The sequence below is a fragment of the Triticum dicoccoides genome, chromosome 1A (genome assembly GCF_002162155.2).
Source record: "Triticum dicoccoides isolate Atlit2015 ecotype Zavitan chromosome 1A, WEW_v2.0, whole genome shotgun sequence".
NCBI classification, from domain to species: domain Eukaryota; kingdom Viridiplantae; phylum Streptophyta; class Magnoliopsida; order Poales; family Poaceae; genus Triticum; species Triticum dicoccoides.
Genome location: NC_041380.1, coordinates 545,402,328 through 545,421,551, shown reverse-complemented (window position 1 = coordinate 545,421,551; position 19,224 = coordinate 545,402,328). Strand labels below are relative to the sequence as shown.

Below are 19,224 nucleotides of genomic sequence, written 5' to 3'. Positions count from 1 at the left end.
AGGCATCGTTTGCTGGTATGGCTGATTTGAAAACAAGTTACTCCCTCCGTCCCATAATATAAGAACGTTTTTGACACTAGTGTAGTGTCAAAAATGTTCTTATATTATGGGACGGAGGGCACTAGTGTCAAAAATGTTCTTATATTATGGGACGGAGGGAGTAGTAAATAGTACTCCCTCTGTAAAGAAATATAAGAGTGTTTAGATCACTAATGTAGTGATCTAAACACTCTTATATTTCTTTACGGAGGGAGTACTACCAGAAGATGCAGGCAGAAAATAGTTGGAAAGAAATTGTACTGAAGTCTAAAACAAGTTGTACTGGCAGAAAATGCTCAGATAGTTCCAAGTTCACTCACACTTGAGACTTAACCCACACGAGGGTTCAACAATTGTACTGGAGTCTCAACAGGTCCATACACACATACAGTCTCAACAGGTCCATACACACATAAAGCTAGTACATCACAACAAACTTCAGCACACATCGCCGTCCCAAATTCACACACGGCTGCCGTCAGTTGTCGACCTGAGCCACTCCGTCGGTCACCGGGATGCCGGCGCCAGTGCCGTCGTTGTTCACCGCCCGCTTCTTCTCCTCGGCGATACGGGCTCTGCGCCAGTGGTCCCTTGTGTAGATGTGATTGATCATGCCGCGCTTGTCACAGCCGTGCACGGCACACAGGCCGCACGAGAGGCTGTCGTCCGCCTGGCGCAGCGTGACGAACAGCTTGCCCTCCGCCTTGATGTAATACTTCTCGCCGGTCACGGCGGAGCCTCCGTCGATCTCCACGGCTCCCTCTTCATCCGCATCAGCTTTCTCTTGTTCAGCTTTGGCAGCACCTTCGTCTACTTCCATGGGCGCCACGGAGGAGACACGGGCGCAGACCTGGGCGGCGACATCCAATTGAGGCGCTGCCGATGACACTACCACCTCCATCTCTCCCGCTGCTGGTTTCTTCACGGAGTCATCGCTGCCGTTAACAACGATGGAGGCGGCTTCCTTGGATGAGCTGCCAATCATGGCGGCGGCGGCGGCCTTCTTCACCCCCTGTCCTGCTGATGACACAGCCACCTCCATCTCTCCCGCTGCTGGTTTCTTCACAGAGTCATCGCTGCCGTTGACAACGATGGAGGTGGCTTCCTTGGATGAGCTGCCGATCGTGCCGCCTGCTGCGGCGGCCTTCTTCACCCCCTGTCCTGCCGATGACACAGCCACGTCTATCTCTCCCGCTGCTGGTTTCTTCAATGAGTCATCGCTGCCATTAACGATGATGGAGGCGGTTTCCTTGGAAGGGCTGCCAATCGTGGGGGCGGCAGCGGCAGCCTTCTTCACCCCCTGTCCTGCCGATGACACAGCTACCTCCATCTCTCCCGCTGCTGGTTTCTTCACCGAGTCATCACTGCCATTGACGACGATGGAGGCGGCTTCCTTGGATGGGCTGCCGATCGTGGCGGCGGCGGCGGCAGCCTTCTTCACCTCCTGTCCTGCACCGGCGTCAGTGGCGGCCTTCAGTTTGTTGGTGTGCTTCTGGCCGGACAGGTGAGTCCGCATGACGCACTCCGATGGGGCCTTGACGTCGCGGAGCTCGCACAGCAGGATGCCGCCGTCCAGCCGGCGCACGCCGTTGGCCTCCATGGGCACAGTTTCTGACCCTGACCCGTTGCCACATGCACCTACACCAACTGCAGCCACCTTCGCCTTGTTGGTGTGCTTCCTTCCGGACAGGTGAGACTCCATGTCGCACTCTGACGCCACCTTCACGTTGCAGAGCTCGCACAGCAGGGAGCCACCGTCCACCCGGCCCACGCCATTGGCCTCCATGGGCACCATTTCTGATCCTGGCCCATCGCCATCAGCAGTGACGGCTTCGCATTGCTTCTGCTTGGCCTGCTTGGAGATGTGCTTGCTCCCCTGGAGGTGGCACATCATGGTGACGCGGTCGGGGGCCTGCTGGTCACACACCTCGCAGAGGATGGAGCCGTTCAGCTGCACCACCTCGCACAATGTCCCGGAGCCGGTCACCATCTCGAACTTCCACGGCGTGTAGCCGCCTTCCACCTCTGCCTCTTCCCACGCTTCCCCAGGCGCAAGCGAGGCCGCCATCTTCATGTGAGCCTTCCCTTTGAGGTGATCCTGCTTCTGATTCTTTCTGCTTGGCCCTGCTGAAAGGGTGGATGCGGCTGGGACAACGTCGGAGTTCTTCCGCTTGGCCGGTAGCATGGCTGCTGATGCATTTGGTTTTGAGCAGACCTGCATGAAAAAACACAAACTCCAGTAAGCAGACACTCATTTAGGTGTATTCAGACCCGAGGAAGAACAAAAATCCCACTTCAAAACAAAAATGCTGTATTCAGACATATGCCACTAATGTTTTCATAGCTTTGTGCTAGTGCCATCTCAGTCCCTTTTCTATCACTCTCTCCTTCTCTGACCATGTGATGTTTCATTTTTGCTGTCTTTTCAAGCCGTTCAAATCGATCAACCTTGCCTGGTTTTTCCTGACCACGTCTTGAGAAATGACAAGATGTCAAAATATAATGTCGAATGAAACCAAACAAGGTTGATCGATTTGAACCGTTTGAAGGGACGGTGCAAAACCAGAACATCATATGGCCAGGGAAGGAGAGATTGACAGGAAAGGGACTGAGATGACACTAGCACCAAACTTGGAAAGACACTGGTGGCACATCCCTTGCTGCAACATTGATAGTGGAATTTCCTGAAATACCAAGTTTTTGAAGTGGCATTGACAATGAATCTATGTTTTTGAACTTAAACCAAGACAAGAATTATGGAATGAAGGGAGTACATCTGAACCTTATACACCCTAAAAATATGCGCATAAGTTTCAGAAAAATATGACATAAATCACGCAATTAGGGATGGATACAAGTATGCGTGTGCAAACTTAAAACTTAAATGACTGTATGAGGCCTAGAATCTATCCCTAATTTTCAAATGAATCTAGGCCCTAGATAAACAAGGAACGATGTAAGTTACAGGTCATATTTAAGTTTTTAATTTTCGATGCATATACTTGTACCCATCCTCTATGAGCATGATTCATTTGGTATTTTATCAAACTTCTACAATATTTTTTAGCCGTATAAGGCTATAGGGTTCATATGTCCCTAAGTTTAGAAAATCCCTTCTCGCAAGCTCCCGTGCTTCTCACGCCTCTTAATGTTCAAAGATAATGGAAGAATGCAAACACTTTACTAGACTAGAAATTAGCACCAAAGACATTTGTAAGAACATTTAAAATTGGTTTCTCCGCAATCATGCTTAAATAGCCTTTGAAACCTCTTTATATATGTTCCAGAAATCGTGGTACACTTTGGCCTTGTATTATTACTGGATTTGCAGTTTGGGCCCTTTTGTATAAAAAAGAAAGAGCACTATACACTAATAGCATCAGAATAATACCTACTTTCAAGCATATAAGACCCTCTCCAACTTTGAGCCCAACTTAAACAATAAGTTTGACTAATAAAATGTCAGCTATATGCCACAAAAACTATAGCATTTGTAACTTCTTTCAGATACATAATCAGTGATATATTTTTTTGTGGCATACAACTCAGATTTTATTAGTCAAATTTATAGTCGAAGTTAGACTCAAAATTTGAGGGGGTGTTACATATTTGTAAGGAGGCAGTATTGTGATCAATAAATGAGTTGGAAAGCAAACCGATTCAAGCAGCCTCCTATGAAATTATGAATATTATAGTTAACCATGCTACTGTAAAACACATATGTTGTTTTGTTGAATTTGGGTAGTGTTGGCAAAGTCCAAACCATATTCCTTACCCCATTCTCCTTAGGATATGGCTGCGCGAGCATGGCAGTCTTCCTCATATGAATTTTCCCTTTGAGGTGATCTTGCATGTTCTTTTGACTGCTTGCTGTGATGCCGCAGACCATGCAGTTCAAACCCAAGTTGTTGCAACTTTTTTCAGCGAGAGCCATCGAAGTGACAACTACACCAGGGTTTTTCCCCTTGGCCGGTAAGGCTGGCGACCCATTTACCTTCAAGCTGAACTGCATCAAACACAAAAACGGTCAATTCTGTGACACATATAAGAAATATCTTATGTCTCTCTGTAGATATAGAATTGTCGTATGTATTCATAGTGAAATCAGAAGCAGTTGAGAGCTGTTTATGTTCCTCACAATGTGTGATTTAATGGTGTTACAAGTTAAACCTAACTGCATCAAACACAAAACCGGTCAATTCTTTGACACATATAAGAAATAACACAAAACCGGTCAATTCTTTGACACATATAAGAAATAATCTTATGTCTCTCTGTAGATATATAATTGTTGTATGTATTCATGGTGAAATCGTCAAGAGACCTATTTATATTCCTCAAAATGTGTGATTTACTGGTATTTCAAGTTACACCTAACCAAGCCACTCTAGCTAGCTGGGCTGTAAAATGTAGGTAATCCAAAAATACTAGTGAATTCAACAACATTACTACTAGGGTATCAAGGTGTCAACAAAAAAGAATTGCAGTGGTCTGGACTATGGACTCAAGCCCAGACAAAATACGTGTTCATGTATTCTTTTTTCTAGGACACGCACAAGCATGCATATCTTTCATTCATAGGAAAACAAACATGAATTCATATATAGTTACGAAAATGTAAGGCTAGTGCAAATGGAAACCCAATTCAAGTGGGTTTGATTTGGAGATACTATGATGCTTTTAACATCATATGTATAGCACACTTGACTGTTATTCTATCTATTTTTTTCACCTAAAGAGCATGTTAGTTCGACCAATCAGATATATGGATATCGCAATGAAACATATATTTTACATTATTCTTAATTCCAGTCCGGATACGCGACTAGATAAAACTGAAATGTGTATATATATGATGTATTTTATTACCACATCCTCCTCTGGGTGAGGCTGCGCAGGTTTACCGGCCTTCCTCACGTGGCTCTTCCCTCCGAGGTGCTCTTGCAGGGCAACCTCACTGGTTGCCGTGATGTTGCACACCGTGCAAGTCAGAGCAGGCTTCTGCTTCTTGCTGCCTGTGGCCGCCGAAACAACGGATGCAGCAGCGGCATGAGGGGTTTTCCGCTTGGCTGCCATGGCCGCAGACACGTCTACTTTGGATCCAACCTGCACACACTGAACAACACGCATATTCCAATAGTAAGTGATAAAAAAGATCCGCGTGGTGAAATCCTCAAGAGGACAGCATGCAGAGCAGCAGACCTGGTGATCGATCGGCGCCGTCTTCAGCGATGGCACCGCCGGTGCTGCCCTAGTTTCCGACCCGCCGGCCAACTGCGCGAGCAAACTGGTGCGCTCTTCCATGAGCTCACGCCGGACCTCGAACTCGAGCGCCATCGCCTCCGCCTCCTCGTGCAGGATCCGCTCCCTTATCCTCTCCTTTGCCGCCCGGCGCCGCAGGTCGTCCGGATCCGATGCCGGCGGCGGTGAGCTCTCCCCATGGTACCCCGCACCGTCGCCGCCTACGAGACCGTCATTCACGCGCGTGGCTTCACCAAAGGGAATAAGATCAGCGGGAGCCATCATCAGCGAGGAGAGATCACCTGCTGTCTCGGAGTTGGCCGACGTAGCCGCGGCCCCCGTCGACGGACAGCGCTCCTCGCCGGCGCGGAAGTGGAACTCCATGGCGCGGCCTCGTTATATGGGGTTTGGGGGGTTTTGCTGGATCAGAAGGCCTTCGGTCGGTCCTGCGCGAGAGAAACGTGAGTCCTTTACTCTTCAAATTTGGATTAATGGCCTACTCCCTCTATAAACTAATCTTCTATCTTCTATATCTAAATAGCTAGCCCCCACTAACTATTTTTCTCAACATGCAAGCATGCCACATCATCCCATAGCATGCATGAGAAAATGCCCACCTTCACTATCATATGTCTCCCAACATGCAAGCATGTCACTTCATCATTAAACATGCATGAAAAAAAGACTCATCTCAACATGCAAACATCCAAGAGAATTTTCATTCTACTATGCTATTTATAGTTAATAAAAAAATACAATTATATAGTAATCAAACATAATAAATTATATGTATTTTCAGTTTTAGCTTTTTATATTATTACTTCAGTTATTCATTATTCATACAACGAATCATATTAAAATATGTTGCAAAATATTCCCGCAACAACGTGCGGGGCATCATCTAGTATAAGAATGTTTAGATCACTATTTCAGTGATCTAAACGCTCTTATATTAGTTTATGGAGGGAGTACCTGAAAGAACAAATAGATGTAGTAAAAAAAGCTACCATGGCTATTCCAAAATAACTGAATATGAAAGAAAAGAAAAACAAATCAACATATATGCCTTTTCGATGAGGCAAGTACATTGATGACGCCTCTGACCAAACACCTAAAAATATAAGGTGTGTGCATTCAGTCTGACATTTGTTGCCGACTCTTCAATTTTCTATAACAGAAAGCGGGTACTTACATCCAAACCCATGCATAAAAAGGTTAACAGAAAGCAAGCTGAAGGCTTGTTTACCTCAAAATCATCTCCTACATAGCTTCATATGTTGGGCATCATCCCCGCATTCTTAAATATTTAAATATGTGAATTAAGCTCAGTTGGTTTGAGCACACAATTATAATATGATACTCTCTCGTAAGGAAATAAAAGAGCATTTGAATCACTACTTTAGTGACCTAAATGCTATTTCCGTACGGAGAAAGTACAACGCATAGCAAGATAGAATAAAAAATGTCAAAAAGGGCAGAACAAACTTGCAGAGAGGCTACCGACGTAACACTAGTGATTCCTTTTTACCAAAAGAAAAAGCAGAAGCTGCGCCTTGTTCCATGAAAAGTAGGGCTCATAAGGGGCTAGGGACCCGATTCATACCTACGGCGTGCTAGCCTCGACTGGAGCAGTGGCTACCTCGACATTCGTCCCTTTGGAGCTGCAGCATACACACACTGACCTATATGTCGAGCTGCAGAAAAAATAAGGATCAGAACACACACATGCTGGGAGAGAGAGAGAGAGAGAGAGAGAGAGAGAGAGAGAGAGAGAGAGGAAATGGGGGAAGTGGAGAGGAGAGGGCGCTCACCTCTGCCTTCGCACGACGGATCCCGCTCACCTGAGGCGAGGTGGGCATCGCAGATACAAATCTAGACTGATTGGCGGCGGCGGCAGTAGAGATCTAGGGTTCGAGGGAGGGGGGATTGAGAAAAGAGGGCACACGAGTGAGGGAGGAGGAGGCGGCTAGGTTCTCTTCACGGGAGCCGCCACCATTTTATATCCCACTCGGTGAAATGACCCAAATGCCCTGGTGGGGGTATGGATATTACAATTTGTTGCAATTGAAATTTTATCCGAGGGCTAAGGTCGACCGGGTAAATATCAAACGGCTCACATTGATCTGGCCTGAGATCTAACGCCATGTATCACGAGGAGATTCCGATCGGACTGCCCAAATTGCCTAAGCTCTGAGAGAGCTCAGTTTTAGACACGAATCTAACTATGGGATATGTGAAAACAATATTTCTCAAAGAGGTGGGATAAGCAGAACACGTATAATAGTAATGATTCAATACAAGGCACACACACACAACTAAATGATAGTAATGCTTCTGTATGTTCCACATTTAGCAGGTTAAAATCATAGTACAACTACTTAACACATGCCAATTCTACAAAAGGCTCAAGCAGGAGTCGTTGGTGTACATGCAGATGATCCCCAACGTCAACCAGTACATAGATCCTTTTAACCACAGCCAAGTCAACGCTGGGTACCTATGAAAAAAAAAACATTGTCATTTACATGTGGTATTATTCTACTTGAGCTTGTCTTCTTAGCATGTATAGTTTTTCTCTCTAAACGATAGCCTGGTTTGGCTTGTGCGAGGCCTTCAGTAAGCATCCCCTAGAAAGCAACAGGAGTAAAGGTGCAGAGATGCCAAATAAATCGGGGTATGCTGCATCTCTACTACGAAAAATAGCACGAGATCATTAAGGCACATAGAAGTGTGTGATGTGTTTATACAAAAACAGATACTACATTGTAGAAATATAGCATCTCAAAAAAGAAGTGAACAGTGAATACCTCAAAAGTACAGCAAATGTATACCTATTGTCAGTTCATTTACTCAGCAAAATATACTTCTCAACATTTGAAGTTCTAAATGGAACAAAGGCTTGAGAAAAGACTAATAACACACGTGAGGAGGAACACAAAGGATAGAAGGAAGCGGCCAAAGTATACCTTAAATCAAGTATAGTTGAATTCAGTTTCTCAGTCATTCCTTCATACCTCCTCATTTGTAGTTATCTGAGGCAAAGAATAGAGAATAATCATTCGCACAAAGTACTTCACAACATGAACAATCTCATTCAGTTTCTCGGCCAATCCTTCATACCTCTTCATTTGTAGTTATCCGAGGCAAAGAACAGAGAATAATCATTCACACAAAGTACATCACAACATAAACAATCTCAGCATAAAACTACCGATTGGAAAATTCTTATTCTAGCTCATAAGGAAATGATTTAGTGAAGCATGCACGTGAACCCAGGACTCTGTAGAAGCATATAAATAGAAAAGGTACAAAGAATGACATACATTCAGCTTAGCCACAACATGGAGCAACAATAATATGAATTATCATAGCTATTCTCTTTCACTTTAAAGATGCATGAAGAATGATTCATGTAAAGCACAAGCATGACTCAACATTAGAACAAAAGGAGGAATGAAATGTTTGATTAATGATTATCATAGCTATTTTCGTTCACTGTAAAGGTACAAAGAATGACTCAACATTAAAAATAAATTACATTACATTAGTTGATTAATGATTATCTGTAGCTAAATCTCAATTTAAATACAACCAAGATGAACAAAAATATCTCACCTCGCCTTTGGTGAAAACACTCTTCTCTAATTACTCATTCTGTGACACGGTGATCTGCTTGACATATCGCAAGTTGATCTGCAACCACATAAGCAAGCATCTGCATCAGAACAAAAGAGGAATGAAATGTTTGACCTTTCATATGGTACTACCGATCCTAGAGCAACACTAAATAAGAGACTAGTAACACACATCACTCTCCGAGCAGAAAGCAACTCTTCTTCAGATTGTTGACAATATTCGTTATTCATAATAATGAAGTATGACTCCAAATATGAGAGGTCACCCCGATAATGCTAAGGATAGAAAGGTTTTTGTAGTTACCATTAATGTAATCAACAAGCACCAACTATTGCTTGATGCATATATAAACAATAAGAATGTTGTCTACCTAAATTCTTCCTACATAAATTTCCTTTACCAGCAAGGAGGAACTGTTATCTTGCGCATATACAAACAATAAGCAGATGGAAAAAATCCGAGTGACTATCAATAAAATCACACTTAGATCCACACACTCGATTACCTGAAGTGTTTATATATGAGTTATGCTTGTGCTAATGGAGAATAAACGAGTTGTAACTAAAACTACTTAGTCCATTGGCATGGGCGGCAAGTAGAGACAGCCGAGCAAGCATTTGGGCAAGCACCATAGTCGACTAAGCAAGGTATACGCTATAAAAGCACCTATATGCTAATGTTCTTTCATGGTCATAATCTGTAAGCACAAACCCATGTATATGTTATAAAAGCATAGCCACTTGGATAGCGACCTGATCATAAAAAGAACTCAACCCCTTACATGCGCAACCCCCAAAAAAGGTACTCCACTAATGTACTGATCTAAACGTTGTTATATTTGTTTACAGAGGGAGTACTCAACAACATAACATGGGAGTATATTAGCTGCCATACTGGGATCATATTAAAACCATATGAAGGAAAAATTAAAATCTTTATTACGGAAAGCAAAGTATTTATGAAATCTCTTATAGAAATCTAAGATTTTAAATATAATGAATTATAATGTGTGGTTGTACGTGCAACAATATCTCTCTCAGGTTACAACTATCAAATACTATTGGGTTTCATATGAATGCTTGTTCACATTTAGAAGGTAGTAATAAAAGAAAATACATTCTGGTTTGGGCCACATCATTGTGAAATAGGCCATGGAACACGGAGGGGGCTCTTGCATGGGTGGGTGATACTCTCTTACATGAGCTCGTGCAATTGGTTCTCGTCGGTCGTCACACCTTCCGATCTTGTGCCCACGGAGGCAACCTATGCCTCAAACTACAACGCCATGGTGTCCACGGACTCGACACCAGCAGAGAGTCATACTCATCATTAATTTCACATTGCCAAATGCAGAAAAAAGTTGGTTGACTACTACAAAGCTGCAAATTATATAACAAAACATAAAAATGCACCAAAATGTCTTGATGAACAGAAGGTCAAACATAGACCTCCATTAAACAATAACTACATGAAAATATTAAACATATACCTCCATTTTGTTTAGAGCGAATTGTAGATACGGGGTTTTCTCCTCCAAAGGATCCTCAACACTTATTTTTAGAGGATGAGAAAAACTCTTATATCAATGCTCAAGCTTCTAATGTGCCTTTTGATCCCCAACACTTTTTGATGCTCATGCTCATTTCCATTTCTTGATGCTAATGATTTGTGGACAAAGCTTCAAGATAAATATGGCGTGTCCAAGATTTATGGGGATGATTGCTCTCCCTCCACCTCTGGTCGTGTAGTGTTCTCAACTTCTTCTACTTCACCTACATGTGGATTGCCACAAGGTAATGAGATGGTGAGTAGTGTTGGTCATTGCAATGAGTTTAGTGGGATTATTGTTGATTATCCTTCATCACTATCTTATTGTAATGCTTCATCTTTGGACTTTAACACTTCGAGCACCCGAGATGTTCCACATGCTTGTGTTGATAGTCCTTGCATATCATGTAGAAATTTCTTGACTAAATTTCATGATGATATGCTTGCTATGTCTTGTTGCCATGATAAAAATGCATATATTTCCTCTAGTTGTTGTGCTAACAATGTAGAGGAACCCAACGCTCTATGGTACAAGATATGGTCTTGAATGGCGCCTCACGGGATTCTACATCATAATCCCTTGCCTTCCACTTTTGCCTTATGGCTAAGGTTTCAAAGGTATCTCCTACTTTGAAACTCAATTTATCTTGTGATGATGATGTTGAAGTTAATAAGCATGATGATAATGATGAAGAGTATGATAATGTTTCTTCTTTAAAGATTAAGGGTGAAATTATTTACCAAGCTCTTCATAAGAATAAAATTGCTCGTTCTAACTTCATGGAAATTTTGTCTATTGCTATTGAGAGCAAGAAATACATTGAGGAGTTGGATTATCATCTCGAGGAGCATGATGACACCATTGAGAAAATGGAAGGTCATGAGCTTGATTACACAAAGGAGATCGCAGATCTATATCAAGCTCTTGAACTTGAATAAACCACCAAGGAATCTCTTGATGACATTTTTGCTCTAGAATTATCTTAAGTGAAGGAATCCCGTGATAGAGCCCTTGAGGTGGCTAATGATTTCAAAACTAAAAATGACAAGGTTTAAGTCTCACATGCTAAACTTCTTGAGGACTTTGAGCACCTCGAAAATGGCTCAAGGGTCATTAAGAGTGAGCTCGAAATCACCAGGTCTCATGCTCAACTTAAAGCTTTATATTTAAAAGAGCTTGCCAAGGTGCCTTTTTTATCTTGATATTCATGATGATGCTTGTGCTACTAACTCTATTTCTTGTGAAGCATCCATATTGAAGGAGAATGTTGAGCTACGGGCTCAACTTGAGTTGCTATCTCGAAAGTATGGGGAGTTGGAAGAAAGTCATGAAAAGCTCTCAAGCTCTCATGGTGATCTTATAATCTCCTATAATGTGCTAAAGTTAGTTCATGAGGCTAGTACTGCGAGGGTAACATCTAGTGAGCCTCATGTGGACATAAGCACTATTTCTACTATAAATGTTATCTTGCCTTTTGCTAGTCCTAGTAATTCATCTACTCATAACATTGGTACCTCTTGTGATGAATTAATTTCTTTGCCTTGTTGCTCTAACAATGAAGCTTATGGTTCCTCTAGTTCTTGTGCTGATACTAACCATGCAGAGGAAATCAAAGAGCTCAAGGCCCAAGTCACTTCTTTGAAGAAAGACTTGGAAAAGAGTCATGAAGGAAAGTCCACACTCAACAATATCTTGAGTGTGCAAAAATATCCCAATGGAAAGGGTGAACTTGGATTCAACTCAAATAATAAGAAGTCCTAGATCAACAAGAAGGACCAAGAACAAGTCAAGAATTCGACCAATATTGTTTGCTTCAAGTGCAAGATTGAAGGGCATCATGTTAGATCTTGCCCATTGAAGAAGAAACCTCATAGTGACAAGCAACAAGGGAAGAGGCCTCAAGTTCAAAGTCAAGTTGAAGAAAGGCCACTTCCCAAGAAGACTCAAGTTAATGATCTTCAAGTTGAGAAATCAATTAAGAAGAAACAAATTTGGAACATACACCATAATCTCTCACAGGCAAAAGGTAAGCAAACAGTCACTTGCATTTTCTTATATTTGCAATGTTTACACCTGGCTAATGGGGAATTACTTTTATGAATACATAGGGTCTTCTTAAGGCAATAAATGAGGTGTTCCCTGACTCTCCTCAGATATAATGTCTTAGGCACATCTATGCAAACTTTTAATCTGCTGGTTTTAGATCTAAAGAATTAAAGAAGTGCGTGGACAAGGCAAGGTATTCCTACACTAAACATGGCCATGAAATGGGCATGGCAGAGCTGAAAGCAGAGTGTGAGGAAGCCTGGGTGTGGCTAAACAAAATTCGTGTTTCTGGTTGGGCTAGGTTTGCTATGAATCATGATTGCAAGACCGATCTGGTTGTGAACAACCTTAGTGAAGTATTCAACAAAATTATACTGTCGTTGATTGTATGTTCCAATAGCCATGTTTGTAAGTTCCAATGCCATCTTATTTTGTTGTAATATTTATTTTTATGATGTTCATAACATCTATGATAAACAAGCAAGAAATTACACAATATATAAATACAAAATCACACAATTACAGTCCATGGATTTTTCTTTAGAAAATAAGCTACGGGACAGAAGAACTGACAACACGGTTTCTCAGGGCTTCTCTGTGCCACATCTCCTGTAGGTAGAGAAGCTTAAACTGGTTCGTGGAGAAGTCTAGGCCGAAAATAACTGTCTTTAAGTACGTTTTATTCATATGCATCTCCTACTCGGGAATAAACAATGTCTTAAGTATTTGCGTGTACTCTGAACTTCTATCTCATTGCAGTAATTCATAATTTGCTCCATTTTCTTGGATGTTATGAATATAGGGATGAAATATTGTGTGAGTCAAGAGCTCAAAGATGAACAAGGGGGAGATTTTTAAGCTAGCTAAGGGATTCAGAGGAAGGGCAAAAAACTGCATAAGAATTGAAACCTTGCAATGAATTCATGTGATGGGTATATCGTCAACTAGTATGTTATTCTATCTTTTAGCCTGTTGAACAGAGGTTACATGAATTACCTGTTGCACCTTTTTCTTGGATAATGTGCCCTGTTTACCCTCAATATAAAGCTTTAAGTTTTAAAAGATCTGGTCATTTCAGGCAGAAAGTTATTCATGCTTCATCAGAAGTCATGCAGTGCATATGAAGATATGCTGAGTAGGCCGCACCATATCTGAACAGGCCATCCTTCTTGCTGGCAGTATTTCATGCATGGCTCTGCAGTTTTGTTTATTTATTTACATCCTTTTACATGCCTGCCTCTGTAACCCTGCTGCTTTGAACTTCTCCCTTCTCCTGATGATATCTTTCAGCAGCCAGAAGATACGATTCTTGAGTTTCATGTCTGATTTGACAACAATCAACAAGTTAGTAAATAGTACTAGCAAAAGATACTGGCAGAAAATACTTGGAAGGAAATTGTAGGAAATTCTCAGATAGTTTCAAGTTCTCTCACAAACCCACAAGGGCCCAACAATTGTACTGAAGTCTCAACAGCCCATACACACATACAGTACATTACTAGAATGTTCAGAGTTCAGTACACCGCCGTCCCATGCATAGTCACGCACGGTTGCCCTCAGTTGTCAACCTGAGCCGCTCCATCAGTGACCGGGACGCCGTCGCCGCCATTGTTCACCGCCTCTAGCGCTGCCTCCGGTGCCCACTTCTTCTCCTCGGCGAGACGGGCTCTGCGCCAGTGGTCCCTGGTGTAGAGGTGACTGATCATGCCGCGCTTGTCGCAGCCGTGCACGCCACACAGGCTGCACGAGAGGCTGTCGTCCGCCTGACGCAGCGTGACGAACAGCTTGCCCTCCACCTTGATGTAATACTCCTCGCCGGTCACGGCGGGGCCTCCGTCGATCTCCACGGCTCCCTCTTCCTCGGCATCAGCTTTCTTTTGTTCTTCAGCTTTGGCAGCACCATGTCCGGCCCCTGCACCTTCATCTACTTCCATTGGGGCCACGGAGGAGACACGGGTGCAGACCGGGGCGGCAACATCCACTTGAGGCGTTGCCGATGACACTACCACCTCCATATCTCCCGCTGCTGGTTTCTTCATGGAGTCATCGCTCCCATTGACGACGATGGAGGCCGCTTCCTTGGATGAGCTGTCGATCATGGCGGTGGCAGACTTCTTCACCCCCTGTCCTGCCGATGACAAAGCTACCTCCATCTCTCCCGCTGCTGGTTTCTTCACTGAGTCATCGCTGCCATTGACGACGATGGAGGCGGCTTCCTTGGATGGGCTGCCGATCACGGGGGTGGCGGCAGCCTTCTTCACCCCCTGTCCTGCCGATGACACAGCTACCTCCATCTCTCTTGCTGCTGGTTTCTTCACCGAGTCATCACTGCCATTGACGACGATGGAGGTGGCTTCCTTGGATGGGCTGCCGATCATAGTGGCGGCGGCAGCCTTCTTCACCCCCTGTCCTGCACCGGCTTCAACGGTGGCCTTCTGTTTGTTGGTGTGCTTCCTGCCGGACAGGTGAGTCTGCATGACGCACTCCGACGGGGCCTTGACGTTGCAGAGCTTGCACAGCAGGATGCCGCCGTCCAGTCGGCACACGCCATTCGCCTCCATGGGCACAGTTTCTGATGCTGACCCATTGCCACATGCACCGACACCAACTGCAGCCACCTTTGCCTTGTTGGTGTGCTTCCTGCCGGACAGGTGAGACTGCATGGCGCACTCCGACGGCACCTTCACGTTGCAGAGCTCGCACAGCAGGGAGCCACCGTCCACCCGGCCCACGTCATTGCCCCCCACGGGCACCATTTCTGATCCTGGCCCGTCGCCACCAGCAGCGACGGCTGCCGGTGGTTCCACGGCTTCGCACTGCTTCTGCTTGGCTTGCTTGGATACGTGCTTGGTCCCCTGTAGGTGGCACATCATGGTAACAATGTCAGCGGTCTGCACGTCGCACACCTCGCAGAGGATGGAGCCGTTCAGCTGCACCACCTCGCACAATGTCCCGGAGTCTGTCAGCATATGGAACTTCCTCGGCATGTAGCCGCCTTCCACCTCTGCCTCTTCCTCCGCTTCCCCAGGGGCAAGCGAGGCCGCCATCTTCATGTGAGCCTTCCCTTTGAGGTGATCCTTCGTGCCCTTCTCGCTGGTTGCCGTGCAGGTCAAGTCTCGCTTCTGATTCTTGCTGCTTGGCCCGGCTGAAAGGGTGGATGTGGCTGGGACAACGTCGAAGTTCTTCCGCTTGGCCGGTAGCACGGCTGCTGATGCATTTGGTTTTGAGCAGACCTGCATGAACAAACACAAACTTCACTAAGCAGACACTCGTTTAGGTTACGGAGACCTGTGGAAGAACAAAGGCAAAAATCCCTCATCGTAACAAAAATGTTGTATTCAGACATATGCCACTAATGTTTTCGTAGCTTTGTGCTAGTGCCATCTCAGTCCCTTTTCTGTCACTCTCTCCTTCTCTAACCATGTGATGTTTCATGTTTTGCTGTCTTTTCAAACCGTTCAAATCGATCAACCTTGGCTGGTTTTTCCCCATCACGTCTTGAGAAATGACAAGATGTCAAAATATGATATCTGATCAAACCAAACATGGTTGATCGATTCGAACCATTCGAAGGGACAGTGCAAAACCGAAACATCACATGGTCAGGTCAGGTCAGGTCAGGGAAGGAGAGATTGACAGGAAAGGGACTGAGATGGCACTAACACAAAACTTGGAAAGACACTAGTGGCACATCCCTCGCTGCAACATTGATAGTGAAATTTCCTGGAATACCAAGTTGTTGAAGTGGCATTGACGATGAATCTATGTTTTTGAACTGAAACCACAACAAGAATTACGGAATGAAGGGAGTACATCAGAACCTTATACACCCTAAAAATATGCGCATAAGTTTCAGCAAAATACGACATAAATCATGAAATTAGGGATGGATACAAGTATGAGCGTGTAAACTTTATAACTTAAACAAGGAATGGTGTAAGTTACAGGTCATATTTAAGTCTTAATTTTTAGACGCATATACTTGTATCCATCCTCTATGAGCATGATTTATTTCGTATTTTATCAAACTTATACAAAATTTTGTTAGCCGTATCATGCTATAGGATTCATATGTCCCTAGGTATAGAAAATCCCTTGTCACAAGCTCCTGTGCTTCTCTAGCACCTCTTAATATTCAAAGATAATGGAAGAATGCAAACATTTTAGTACACTAGAAACTAGGACCAAGGACATTTGTAAGGACACATAAAATTGGTTTCTCAGCAATCATGATTAAATAGCCTTTGAGACCTCTTTATGTTCCAGAAATCATGATACACATTTGCCATGTACTGGATTTGCAGTTCGGGCCCTTTCTATATACAAAAGAACGAGCACTTTTACTAATAGGATCAGAATAATACCTACTTTCAAGCATATAAGACCCTCTCCAACTTTGAGCCTAACTTTAACAATAAATTTGACTAATAAAATGTCAGTTATATGCCACAAAAACTATAGCGTTCAAAACTTCTTTCAGATACAAAATCAGTGATATATTTTTTGTGGCATAGAACTCAGATTTTATTAGTCAAATTTGTAGTCAAAGTTAGGCTCAAAATTTGAGGGGGTGTTACATATTTGTAAGCAGGCAGTATTGTGGTCAATAAATGAGTTGGAAGTACAACCGATTCAAGTAGCCTCATAGGAAACTATAAATATTATAGTTAACCACGCTGCAGTAAAACAAATATATTGTTTTGTTGAATTTGGGTAGGGTTGGCAAAGTCCAAACCATATTCCTTACCCCATCCTTCTTAGGCAATGGCTGCGCGAGCATGGCAGTCTTCCTCATATGAATTTTCCCTTTGAGGTGATCTTGCATGTTCTTCTGACTGCTTGCTGTGATGCCGCATGCCGTGCAGTTCAAGCCCAAGTTGTCGCAACTTTTTTCAGCGAAAGCCATCAAAGGGGCAACAATACCAGGGTTTTGCCCCTTGGCCTGTAAGGCTGCCGACCTATTTACCTTCAAGCTGAACTGCATCAAACACAAACACCAGTCAATTCTTTGACACATATAAGAAATAATCTTTATCTCTCACAAATGAAAAAAACTATTATCAACAATATATATACACCATCAATGGATCTATTTTTCCTACTCCCTCCGTTCACTTTTATAAGTCGTTTCAGACAAGTGAAATTGAGCTGTTTTGCACAATATCTGAAACGTCTACAAAGCCTTATAAAAGTGAACAGAGGGAGTATTAAAAGAAAAAAAACAAGTAGAAGGTTAGTACAAATTGTTGGTATTTGGTAACAAGATGACATGTAAATATCTTGAATTGTTGCAAGCCTTAGCACTATTTGTTGTTTGTATTCATAGTAAAATCAGAAGCAGTCGAGACCTATTTATGTCCCTCAAAATGTGTGATTTACCGGTGTTACAAGTTACATCTAACCAAGCCACTCTAGCTAGCTGGGCTGTAAAATGTAGGTAATTCAAGAATACTATTGTATAGTGTCAAAAACACTCTTATATTGTGAGACGGAGGGAGTAGTGAATACTGAATACAACAATATTATCAGTAGGGCATCAAGGTGTCAACAAAAAAGAATTGCAGTAGCCTGGGCTATGGACTCAAGCCCAGACATAAAACTTGTTGAAGGTTAGTATGAATTAGTATGAATTCATGTATTCAAAACAAACACGAATTTTATTACCACATCCTCCTCTGGGTGAAGCTGCGCATGTTTACCGGCCTTCCTCACGTGGCTCTTCCCTCTGAGGTGCTCTTGCAGGGCAACCTCACTGGTTGCCGTGATGTTGCACACCGTGCAAGTCAGGCCTGACTTCGGCTTCTTGCTTCCGGTGGCCGCCAAAACAGCAGATGCATCATGTACATCAGGGTTTTTCCGCTTGCCTGGCACAGCAGCAGACACGTCTACTTTCGACCCGGCCTGCACAGACTGGAGAAGAACACAGATATTGGAATAGTTAGGGGATGAAAAGGAGCCGGAGACCTAGATTCAACAGGTTGAATCCTCAGAGCAGCAAAAGGTTGAATCCTCAGATCAGCAAACCTCATGAAAGTACGGCGACGCTGTCTTCAGCGATGGCGCCGCCCCATGTTCGGACACGCCGGCCAGCCCCACGAGCAACCTGGCGCGCTCCTCCATGAGCTCACGGCGGACCTCGGCCTCGAGCGCCATGGCCTCCGCCTCCTCCCGCAGGATCCGCGCCCTTATCCTCTCCTTCGCCGCCCGGCGCCGCAGCTCGTCCGGATCAGACGCCGGCGGCGGCGAGTTCTCCCCGTGGTACCCCGCGCCGTCGCCGGCGACGAGAACATTAGGCACGTGCGTGGCTTCACCAAATCACCAAAGGGAATAAGAAGATCAGCGGGAGAGAGGCATGAAGAACCAAGAGCCGGCCGTAAACAGGGAGGAGAACTCACCTGCCGTCTCGGAGTTGGCCGACGTAGCAGCGGCCCCCGCCGACGGACAGCGCTCGTCGCCGGCGCGGTAGTGGAACTCCATGGGGAGGCCTCGTGATCTGGGGTTCTGGGGGTTTTGCGGGATCGGAAGGCGTCCGGTCGGTCCTGGATGTTGTGCCGCTGCGCTTGCGCGAGAGAAACGTGAGCCCTCCTCGACTATAAACGCTCTCGATGTGTTGGAAACGGTTACGGTAAAAATCCAAGACCCCCAGCTGATCCCCCGCGTACGATTGAAATCTTTGGAAGGATCCCACTGAGCCAGGGAATTAATGCTGATTC

The 19,224-nt window shown here is 44.2% G+C and overlaps 2 protein-coding genes across 2 annotated transcripts; both read right to left on the bottom strand.

Annotated features, from left to right (window-relative positions):
• Positions 1 to 280: 280 nt before the first annotated feature.
• Positions 281 to 7,233, bottom strand: LOC119287787. Its single transcript, XM_037567403.1, has 6 exons — positions 7,092 to 7,233; positions 6,884 to 6,974; positions 5,242 to 5,726; positions 4,909 to 5,154; positions 3,815 to 4,045; positions 281 to 2,254 (listed from the first exon to the last, which is right to left on the bottom strand). The coding sequence occupies exons 3-6, from the start codon at positions 5,662 to 5,664 to the stop codon at positions 518 to 520; spliced, it is 2,637 nt and encodes an 878-aa protein (XP_037423300.1). The 5' UTR covers positions 5,665 to 5,726; positions 6,884 to 6,974; positions 7,092 to 7,233; the 3' UTR covers positions 281 to 517.
• Positions 7,234 to 13,947: 6,714 nt separating this feature from the next.
• On the bottom strand, positions 13,948 to 18,988 carry LOC119354945. The gene is made up of 5 exons (XM_037621715.1): positions 18,907 to 18,988; positions 18,536 to 18,816; positions 18,176 to 18,421; positions 17,259 to 17,489; positions 13,948 to 15,744 (listed from the first exon to the last, which is right to left on the bottom strand). The coding sequence occupies exons 1-5, from the start codon at positions 18,986 to 18,988 to the stop codon at positions 14,068 to 14,070; spliced, it is 2,517 nt and encodes an 838-aa protein (XP_037477612.1). The 3' UTR covers positions 13,948 to 14,067.
• Between the last annotated feature and the right edge of the window lie 236 nt (positions 18,989 to 19,224).